The following is an 11,773-nucleotide window of genomic DNA, read 5'->3' on the forward strand; positions in this document are numbered from 1 at the left end:
GATGAAAAGCGTTGAAAATTGATTTCACATTACGTATGTAAATGATTATAGTTGGAAATTTGTGCACTGATTTGGTTTGTAGGTAAAATTTGAATTCTTTTGCTTCCTGAAATTGTGTTGGCTAGAGTAAAACTAAAAATTAGTTGGAATTAGCGGAATGTTAAAAGCAATTCGTAGCGCCATAGTATTTTCGACAACTCACCGTGCTCGCATGAACAATAAACGCAAAAAGACAATCAAAACAAATGTCTTCATACACGGAGTACAACGCATTGTTATTTCTCGATTTATTCGACTTGAATGAACGACGACAACGTCGAGAACCGTCGACAGCATTTAGAGTTCGGCCATACAATCTGGTATGAATGAGAAAGGCGCAAGAGGTGCGAGAGATTGTTTCAAAATGCATGTATATGTTATTGTGTGTGTGTATGTATGTGCACTGTTGTCACATACAGTTTGTGAACAAACTAATTCACACCTTCATGTCTCTAAACTAATTGAATCAATGGGCCCATGAGACACCTGAACATGACATTTAACGCGTTATTTAAAAAGGATTATTCAAACAAGGCATAACAACGTTGTGGCATTGTGGCAAAACAACAACGAAACATATATTTGGCCGTGCAACCATACGAGAGTCATTCTAGAGATTCAGCACGGTCGCGCTCGCGCGCACGATTGTTGTTTTGTGTGTGTGTCTTGTTTGTTGGTTTTCTCGCTCGTTCTCTCTCTCTCTCTCGCCCTCTCTTTCTTTCTCTTATTCATTTCTCCATTGTTGTCCACTGACTCCGTTTCGCAGTTCGGTTTGATGCACACATTCCTACAATTAAGAATAAGTGGCTATATTGAAAAGCGACAATTCGATGTTAAACGAGTCGAAGATTTGATTATGCATGGCATAAACTGCTTTGGTTTTTTTTGTTTGTTTGCACCGTTTCGTATTTGCAGAAATGGCAGAAGCAGCACCATCACCAACCGCAGCACTAACATAAGCATTGCACTGCAACTTCAACATCGATAGCATATAACTCGGCTCGTTACTTCGCAAATTCAATTTTCATATTTCAGTGAAACGCATTACGAGAGACGATACATGCATTTTATTGGGTGCAATTTCATCATTCTTTTTATTTACGCGAGTGTTCTTTTTTTTGCCCCCCTCTCTCTCTCTCTCTCTCTCTCTTTTGTTTTTTGTGTGTTAAAAAAGCGCTTTTTGTATGTACCGATATATACGTTTAAAACAACATGATGCATATGTTCACCACACTTACATAAATCTAACCACTCACGTGTTCAAATCCGAAAATTCTTTGAGCTCCTTTGTTTCGCAATTCTCAGTTCTTCCGAATTCGGATTGTTTAGTTTTCATTTCCACTATAGTTTTTTTTCTTCTTCTTTTCTCCCGTTGTTCATTCTTTGTGCATCATTATCATATGCGCAAAAAGATGTTCTCTCGATGTCTACGCTTCATCGCCTGGCTGTGGTGCATTGTGAAAAATAATAAATATGTATTAAATGATAAGTGAATTTCAAAAAGATTGCATTTACACACAGATATTGTATATCCGTGAAACATTTCATTTGTTCATTCGTTCGTTTTGGGTGTACTTCGGCACCAAGACAACCATCAACAATGTGAAGAGAGAGAAAAATGGGAAAAAAAAACTTGCGCGAAAAATCACAATATTAGCGGTCATTGTGGCTCCTCGAGAGTGTTCACATTCAAAGCGGCCACTATACACATTCTTTCTCTTTCCCGCGTCCACCTCTCTCTTTCACAATCCCAAATGTACATTGCGCACGCTATTAACATTTGGATGATCGCACAAGATTTTTGCAACATACCTTTTTTGTCGAATGTATTCACTAAACATATTATATTCCAATTGTTTCAACATTTATTTTTGTTTCATTTGTTTGTTTCTCACTCTATCTCTCTTTCACTCTTTGTGCGTTGAAACATTTGTAGCGCGGTATTTTTTTATTTTCGTTTTAATATTTCAGTCTCTTACGGTTAGTATATTTGCCATTTGTTTTTGTCTTTTCATGTGCGTGTGCGTTGAATATGTGGATAAAAATATGTTGAATAGCATGCATTCTTTGCGCATAATAAATTTAAATTTGCTAATTTGGTTTCAATTTCGATATCCACTTTGCAAAGGACATGATATTGAAAAATGGTAAACAGTGAGAAAATCGACAGCCACGAAGAGGAAACGAGAGAGAAAAAGAAAATACACAGTAAAACGCTGACATAGTTCAAATTATCAAAACAACCACAGGGACATTATACCAGTTTATTCATGGCGTTATTTAAAACAATAACACGTTGAACCTAGTGCACCGTGTGTGCTATGTGAACGAGAAATAAAAAACCGAACCGAACGTAATAACAACAGCAAACCAGAAAATGTGCAACCTTTACGAATTGTTAACTAATTTGATCCTCAACAACGAACGAGTTGCACTTTGTAAATGTCATTCATTTAAAATACATTTACATGATATTTTATGTGATTATCACCATAATCCAATAATGAAAATGAAGCATCAAACGACCGTCGATATTCGAATTGCAAATGTTCAATATTATAATGGAAAACCATTGATTTTCATCAGCGTGAATATAGTAATCAATAGATAGCAGCGAATGGATAGAAGCATATAACTATAAAAAAATTATGGTGACAATTTATGCACGAATGATATGATGTTTACATTGAGTCTTCAGTAAATAAAACGGAGAAAAGTACAAATGAAGAGAGACACTATAAATACGAATCACAAGATGATGAAGACAGACAAGAAGACTCAGTTCATAACCAGTCTTTTTTTTTTTTGAATTGAATAACATTATTGTTTGTGAAGTTAATTTCAGTTTTATTTCCATGTGATATGAAAATCAACGCAACAAGATACAGTTGAAAGTGAGAAAAATGAATGAAAACATGAATATCAAAAGTGAAGATGATTGCTGTGATTTTCTTCTAAATCTACTGTCAATGCAATAATCTTTGTGTATGTTCAACATTCACATTTTCTTTTGACACCCAAAATCCTACTCTCGAGAAAAATACGAGTGTCACCTTTCTCCTTTGTTTTTTTTTCGATGAATTCCATTCAGTAGTCTTGTTTCTGATCGATGCCATTTCGAAGCAATGCAATCTGGATTGCCCCTGTGGTTGTGCACATTCATGATAACAATAGAACCATTAGGTATTTGCAACACAATAAATACCACAGTAAGTCTAATGAACTTTAATTTTTTTGGTTTTATGCTTCTCAGAACCGTTTTATGGCTCATTTTATGGCACGGAGAATGTTAAATAGCCACAAAGGACGCACCGATTTATCGTACATAAAAAAACCACCAACTATTTTCCCATTTTCGCTCTCTATATATCTTTCTCGTACTTTCGGTATGAAATGTATTTTAACAAACTTTTGACAATATTTCGATTGTGACTAAACAAGGAGGTGAAATTATAATTAAACTGAAAGAGATTTATCGGCAAACATAATGAAAAATTTGTATCTAGAAGAAATCGATGTAATGTAATGTAAAATAAACGATCAAATTCATTCGTTAAACTTAAAATAGAAAAAAGAAACAGCATCTACAATCTAAGTCAGTTTCGTATAAAGAAATCGTAAATAAAATGATATTGTTTAATGTATTTAGTTGTGCTTAATATAAATTTGTAAATTAAATCGTGTTGTACACTCATTTGGCACACAAAAGTCCAATTTCATAACCTTCGTCCATCGCGCGCGCGTCGACATAAACACACACACACACACACACAATCGCAAACTCGTATTCATTTCAAATTCTTTTCGTATATATAACATTTAATGTGCACTTAACGGCAAAGAATTTACTTTTAACACATTAGAAAACTTTAATTTGAAACATTATTTCAAGTAAATTGGTATGCCGTGTGCTGTTTTTATTTCGCTGTTTTTTTTTGTTGTTGTTGCTCTTTGCAAAAAGAACGAAAAACGATCCAAATGAATGTCAATTGAAGAAGTAGAAAATAAAAAGAAGAAAATATTGCCGTTTGCATTGAATGCCGGTGGTAAACGCGTACTGAAACTTGCTTGAAATTGATTGTAAAGCGCGCGCACACTTTTGCGGAATTGAAAAAAGGGGCACACACACAATCTCAGAAACGGGCCCGTTTTGCGCATTCGCAAACGTATGCTTTGTGTAGAAACACGCGTGCGCGCATGCCAGCAATAGGTCGTTTTGGATGTGTACACAACAATTTTTGCACATGTGTGTGTACAGAACTACGTGATGGATATCGATTGAAATGGAAGAATACACAGTTGTATACAGCTCACAGTGATGTGCGCGCGCGATACCACTTTAATTATAAATTGTGTAAATGTCAACTATATGTGGTGATAAAATCTGTTAAGCCAATTATAATTGGACAATTCCCATACATTCGTCTATTCATGGCTTAAACATTTGCATCCATGCCTTAAATCTCACTCTCTTTCTCTCTTCTCGCTCTCTCTTTTTCTGCGATCCTACAGTCATCATACAAATTACAAAGCCAACAACAGCACACATGCACATTCTCTTCTCTTCGTTGCATTCTTTGTCATCTATGTCAGACAAATTAATTGATTTTGATTGTTTTCATGTTTTTTGAAATATTACTGCAACCCAAAATACAGATACAGTCAATGAAATTCATCACGATAATTAGGATGCTCATACTTTATGCTATGGATGCAATGGAAGGCAGTTAGCTTGAATAAATTTTACCTTTCGATAACACGCACACACTTAAGCGACAAACAAATCAAAGTGCACACACTCAGAGCACAAAGAGTCGATACAATGCAGTAAATGAATTTCACCCATCAACACATTACGTTAGTGCCACATAAAATAGACATTATGCTTAAATGTTGTAGCGCCCCGAAAAAATTAAATTCTCTGTTGTGGATGTGGTTGTATGTTTTCATGATGATCACGCAGCTGCTTTCAATTATGTGTATTTTGTGCTTTATTTTTTAAATTCTTCGTCTCCGAAAAAGTCTTGATGCGCTTGTTCTAGTTCATCAGTCGACTATAGAATGTGAAGCAATTTCAACATAACAATATATTATTAATTATTGTTGAGATAATTTTTCGAGTATTTCTTTTCTCTCTACCTAGTCAATTGCGATGATGAGAAATATATATTATGTGTTGATTGCAGCACTTAGTCTTCATTTCGTTTTTCTCTTGTACCATTGGACTTTTGAACATGAGGCAGAAAGTGAGTTCTTGACTCAGAAATTAATAGACATTTTATTTTTTTTCGGTTTTTTTCGTTCTTTTTTCGTATGCTGTCTTTGTCTCTCACCCACGTTTTTTTTACTATATATATTCACACGCCGTGCGCGATTCATCAAGCATTTTGTTTGCTTGCATTCGGAGAGTACACACAAGATTCATTTTTTTCTGTGGCTGCTGCTGCTGCAGCAGACGTGTAAATATGTGGGCGTTTATTGCTCATCATTTTCGCCCATAAAAATGTATTGCTTTATCGCGTACGGGAGCAACAAACATAAATAAATGTAATAGTTTTGAATGTTTCCATCACTTATTGGATGAATTAATACCGTGTGTTGTATACATTCACTTTGGCTTTTGTTTCTCTTGTTCTTCTTCTTCATCGTTTCATTTTACATGCGGTATTCTGCTGTCATCGCGTCGCATCAATTTAGCAATTATCAGCCTGAGTAAAATGCACTTTGGCGCACACTTTTTTTCAATTTACAATAATGTTGTTTTGTATTTCGTGTTACACTTCAATTGAAATTTCAAGATTAATCTTTGAAAATTGATTGTAGAAGTTGACACATAATTAAGGTTCACATTGGTTTGAATTGATTGACGGTGAGTGGTTCACAGTTACATAATTCAATAAAATTTAATAAAAAATTCTATTTTGTCAAATCACATGAGTTTTTTTAGTCTAAAAATTGGTTACTTCGATTATTAATGATGATAATGGAAAAAACTTCTTCATTACAGAATCTAAAATGCTTTAATTGTTCTTTAGCAACTATTTGACACTTATTACTGGGCAAAGAACCTGGTGACGAAATTCACTGTCAAATATACTATATTGACGACGTTTGTATACGAGTGACAGTGTACATATTTTTGACTCTTAATCATACGTCCTCAAGGGAAAAATTTAAGGGGGGGTAATTGAAAAAAAATCGAGAGGGGTAAGCTAAAAATTGAAGTGTATTTTGCGAAAAGTTTTTTTTTTTGCTCTTCACTTTTTTGGCGAAATTCCCTAGCAAATTAAAAGAATTTTTCTTACATTGAAAACAAAACAGAGGAGCAAAAAAAAAAGGTCCTCACTTTTTTGGCGGAAATTGAAAGAATTCTTTGAAAATTTTCAAGGGGTAACACTTCGTCAGGGGGGGTAATCGGACCCCTCGGACCTGCTGAGGACGTATGCTCTTAATTCAATTTGAAATTGAAAGGTACGCATTTCAGATATTTTTCAACTCACTATTAGTTAAGAACTCTCGATGTCCAGGACAAATGTTCAAAAATAATCGTGACATAGAGAATAACCCCTATAACTACCCATCTGAAAGTATCAAAAGCAGATCATGGTACCAGGTACCCTAAATAAATTGCAATTCATACTAGTTGTCATTAGTATAAAATCAAATGGCCATCTTTATATTTTGTACCTTTTCTACCTTTCCAACTTAAAATTTTTCATTTGGTAGAAAATATTTTTTGAAATTTCACCAAGTTTGAATCCATTGCCAATGTCATTAACGTAAATTAATTTTATTCGAACAAGTTCATCCAATCTTAATGAAAATGATTCTTTTAGAAAAGATCCATTTAGAAATTTTCTCTAGAACATCTCATACCGCAATGAAAATTTGTCAAATTTAATTTGATAATAGAAAATGTCCTTATCGGTCAGATATAAAATCGTCTCAAGTAAAAGTAGAGATAGAAAAACAGGACGAAAAACTATCTGTGATTTTACCAAAGAGTATATAAGTTCGGTGTGCAGTGAATTATGCCACAAACAGGGAGATATTTTTTTTATTTAAAATCGAAAAAAAACGATAAGAAAATAACAACTTAAAAAATAAAATCAACAAGAACTAATATAGCAATAACAATTTCGACTGTTAAATATAAATCGCAAGCCCGTTTGATTTGTTTGGCTAATTATTTAAAAAAATGTCGGTATATCTTTTCTTGATACCAAATTTTCTAATTAAATTAATAAAATAGTCATTTGTGTCTCGCCCGAAAATATCCGACATTTCCATTTCTCTCTCGTATCTGCACAAACGATTATCACATACCAAATACGGATTTGATGATAAAAGAAGGAACTCCAATTATTATATCACACTGGATGTTTCCAGTGCAAGAGAAAGAGAATAAATCTCAAAAAAAGAACCAACAGGACTATGAAAACTACTGCAAAAAATTACACCACAAAAAGCGTTGCATCAGTGTGTTTAACAACGCTAAAAGGTAAACAACACACCGGTCACAAATCCATAGCTCTGGCTCACAGTAGTTTCGCTTTAAAATACATGTAATATGTACATAACTAAGCGCATTTTTGATTCTCTTTTTTAAATTGAATCGATGCCGCCTGCTCAGTATTCCTTACAGAATTATAAGTATAAGTGGTTGTTGTAAGAACTGGCTTAATTTGTTACAAATATCGCCATGTAGTTGTCGTCTTTTTTTTGCTTCTTCGTTTTTTTATACGTTCATTTCTACTGTTTCAGCATCTCGATTCGATTCGCTCTTATTGTTAAAAGTTGATATGCGAGCGCGCGCTTTTGATTCCATTCCAATAACACATTGTTCACAATCTTGTAGTTTAAGCGTTTGCTGTTGCTGTTGCTGTTGTTGTTGTCGATTGTCATCTCAGATGTAAACGAATTGTTTATTGATAACAAAACGCATATTATGCACGTGCGTAGAGCACAAGAGAATGGACGAAATAAAGAATGATAGAACCAATCTGATTGCATTTTCGCCCCTTGTTGACAATAAAGTAAAATGCGTTCCTTCATTGTTGTGTGATCAACGACGCAGTCCCGCTCAATTTTATGCATAATAAAGCGAGACAACATGGCCAACAATGATAATTGCTACCAAATATTGATCTTTTTCGCATTTTCATCACATACTTATAAATTGGATAAGAACAAAAAAAAAATACAATGAAATAAAACGAGAGATAACACATAAAGCGGTATTTAACAGTTTGTGGTGAATATATCAAGCAATTAACGAATTAACAGTCTGCTACTTATGATTGCTTTTTTTTTATTCGCAACATTTCGACAATCAGTTCATAGCATTTAATAGCTCCGATCGACAAACATACACTCACACTTATATATACTATAATAATCATCCAGAAAATATATTACAAGTTGCAGTGATTGCTTGCTGTTGCCAAAACTGAACCAAAAAAGGAGTAAAAAACCGAAAAAAAAGTTAAAGCGTTTAGCAAGTAATCTTCCCAGAAGAAAATTGGTTTTTGCCAAGAGTCTTTTAACTTGAGATTATATTCGAAAAGCAGTTTATACATTTGCTGTATCTTCTTCTTTGTTTTTCTGCCGGTCTCTGTGTGCTTTAGCTCCTCTAACTCACCTACAAATTATTATATACAGAGTAGAGAGGCATCAGAGAGAAGGAAATTTTTGTGTATGTTTCGAAACGAGAAATCGTCGAGTTGATTCTTGGTGTTCATCATGACCATGATTCTTTTCCATTTTTTTTCGTTCGTTCGTTTTATTTTAATGTTCATGCTCAATTTCATTGTCTCTTCTCATCCTCCGTTTTGTATGGTTTTCTCTCTGTTTGGTTCGTGTGAACACGCCCTTCGTAGTTTGTCGCATAACTTCGTCTGCGTCGTCGTTGTTGTTCATCTAGAGGCAATTCAACTTCAGTTGTACGTTAGATCTCGTAGTCTACACATCGTCAAAATATCTCGCTCTGACTCTTGCTCATTGAAATATCGTTCGAAACTCAAATGCAAAGTGTAAATGCACCAAAATATCGAATATCGCGCTTTTAAATGAATGTGTAACATTTGACCAAAAATACGTGGATTTATATTTTCTCTTCTAAATATCAACGGTGCAAAACAGCGGAAAAATTTATTTGTGATTTGTGGAAGAAAAAAAAAGAACAGCAGCGACGACGACTTCGATTGAAAGTAAATAAAGAGAAAAAAAAATGCTGCAAACAATGCCAACCAATGTGCCAAAAATGAGCTCAAATTTCAGCATAGAATTGTTGCTGAAGAGCGATTCCGAAAAAGACGTGAAAAGTGTAACAAAACCATTATCGCCAACATCGATTGAATTACCAACAATGAAAACAACGCCAACAACAATCATTTCAGAGGATTATAGCCGAGAAGATAGCCCTGTAAACCATATTGATAGCAGTGATATACCCGTTCGTTTTATAAATTGTGCGCCACAACATAGGCTATCCAATCATGGTTTGCAGCATCCATATCAACAGCAACAACAACAACAACAGTTGCCATTTTCACCGCCCGATAATTTATTATCGTTAAACGCAATGCAACAACATCAACAAATTCTCAACACTCAATTACAAATGGCAGCTGCTCTAAATTATCAATATAACGCATCAATTCAGCCGCAAGCGATGAACTTTTCGCAAATTTTAGGCAATAATTTCCACCGTACATCGTATCATATGCAAAGATTTCCATATGGATATGGCAGTGGTAAGCATTTTTCATATTCCTCTCATTCGCGTTTGTGGCGAGTAAAAGAGAAAAAAAAATAAATTAAAATAAACGAAAATAATATACTTTCCAAGTGAGCTGAATGTGAGAAACACCAAACAATTTATTGCTTGGTTTGACGGTTGCATTTGATGATTATCTGACCAGGCTAAAATTGTGCTGTCATTTTGTGGTGTTAATTGCTGAACAAGCCTAACTTACTCACTCGCTCGACATGTGCTACAATCATGAACTATACCGATTCACCGTAATATTTGACTTAATAATTGAAATTATGTTCGTTTCTCAGGTGATTTCTTATTACATCCTTACCGAAAACCAAAACGAATTCGCACAGCGTTCGCACCACTACAGTTACTCGAATTAGAGAATGCATTCGAAGGCAATCAATATGTTGTAGGATCAGAACGAAAGGCATTGGCCAAAACCCTAAATCTCACAGAAACTCAGGTAAAGAGAATAAAAAAAACAAGCATACACAAAACGATCGCTCTCTCTATATCATTATAACGTATACACAATTAACAAGAAAAATAAGAAATAAATCTGGCACATGTTAACCAAAATATTTATGGTTGAATGTTGATTTGTCGAAATTTCTTGTTAAAAACGTATAACCGCTGAAGAAGAAGAAGAAGAAGAGAAAGACGATAACGAAGAAAAAAATCAATGCTAGAATCTCATTTATATTTTGAATACATATGTTGAGAAGTCTGTTGTTGGTTCTTTTTTTGTATTCTTACCGATAAAAAAAAACGTATCCCTTATTTTGTGTGTTTTTTTTTTTGTTTTGCTCGCGCAGGTCAAAGTATGGTTCCAAAATCGACGAACAAAGCATAAAAGAATGCAACAAGAAGGCAACAATAGCACGGGCAGTAAAAATTTAAACCGCAGCCTAAGTGATGAAGACGACAGCAGTCATTGTATGGATGATGAAGAAATTAATGTGGACGATTCTCAATTCAACTGATCTGATTTACCTGCCAATTTAATTTAAGCCAAACTAATTTATATACAAACAAAACAAAAACCTATATTGAATAATGATAATGAAAGAGAAGAAAATAAGACTGTATGTACCATGAATATTCTGTGGCAAATTACGATGCATTCTATGTATATATTTTTTATCGTATAAGTTTTCGATGTGTAATGCGGGTAATTTCTGTATATTTATTTTGAATAATTAAAGAAAAATATATAATGATATCTATTAGAGAACTATTTACTGAACATCTACACGTGGTTTTTCTTTTTTTTTCAACTCATAGCTCAAGTGTATTTGTGTTTTTTCGAATTATTGCAGGGGAACACATTTGCGTGCAGTTTTTTTTAACTCTTCTACCATTCTTCGCATTGAATTATAATAATAACATTTTCGCGGTATTTAAATTGCAATATTGTGTGCATGAGTGTGTGTTCATCCTGGTTTTAGTTGAGGAAACTGGATTTCGTTGATTTGCCTGTCTATCTGAATCAGATACACATACTAGATTTGACAGAGAGAAAAAGAGTCAATCATTATTATTCTCATCGTATTATGTGTTGGCTGCCATGATTAACTGAATGGGCTTGATTGTTGATGGAACTTAACGATAGCAATAAAAAAGGATGGGCTTTTCGATAATTATTATTTTGAATGGATTTAAATTCGTGGTACGAAGTGTAACCTTTCTTAAAAATCAATAATACAGAGAAGAGGAATGCAAGTCTCATATAGATAGAGATCGTATGAATGGAACAATTTAGATAAATTATTGATTTAACAATGGTTCATGTCCTTTTTGCTTCCTGTTCCTCCCCAAAAAAAGAAGATGTGTGTCTTTTTCTGGAAATGAAAATATGATGTAATATTTCAAAATTCTCCTTAACGTACCAAATGGGTCTCAAACGAATAACATATCACATTCACAAAATGGAAAATGTGACATGAAAAAAGACATTAAGCAAAACTACTC

General features: G+C 34.0%; 1 protein-coding gene across 1 annotated transcript; it reads left to right on the forward strand.

Moving 5' to 3' along the window:
* Positions 1-8,997: 8,997 nt before the first annotated feature.
* On the forward strand, positions 8,998-10,968 carry LOC116345806 (homeotic protein empty spiracles-like). The gene is made up of 3 exons (XM_031775495.1): positions 8,998-9,794; positions 10,105-10,265; positions 10,618-10,968. Exons 1-3 carry the CDS (start codon positions 9,269-9,271, stop codon positions 10,783-10,785), a joined length of 855 nt encoding a protein of 284 aa, XP_031631355.1. The 5' UTR covers positions 8,998-9,268; the 3' UTR covers positions 10,786-10,968.
* The last annotated feature ends 805 nt before the right edge of the window (positions 10,969-11,773 follow it).

Source organism: Contarinia nasturtii, unplaced genomic scaffold (genome assembly GCF_009176525.2).
Source record: "Contarinia nasturtii isolate CC-2019 unplaced genomic scaffold, AAFC_CNas_1.1 Cnas_scaffold_1371, whole genome shotgun sequence".
Classification (NCBI taxonomy): domain Eukaryota; kingdom Metazoa; phylum Arthropoda; class Insecta; order Diptera; family Cecidomyiidae; genus Contarinia; species Contarinia nasturtii.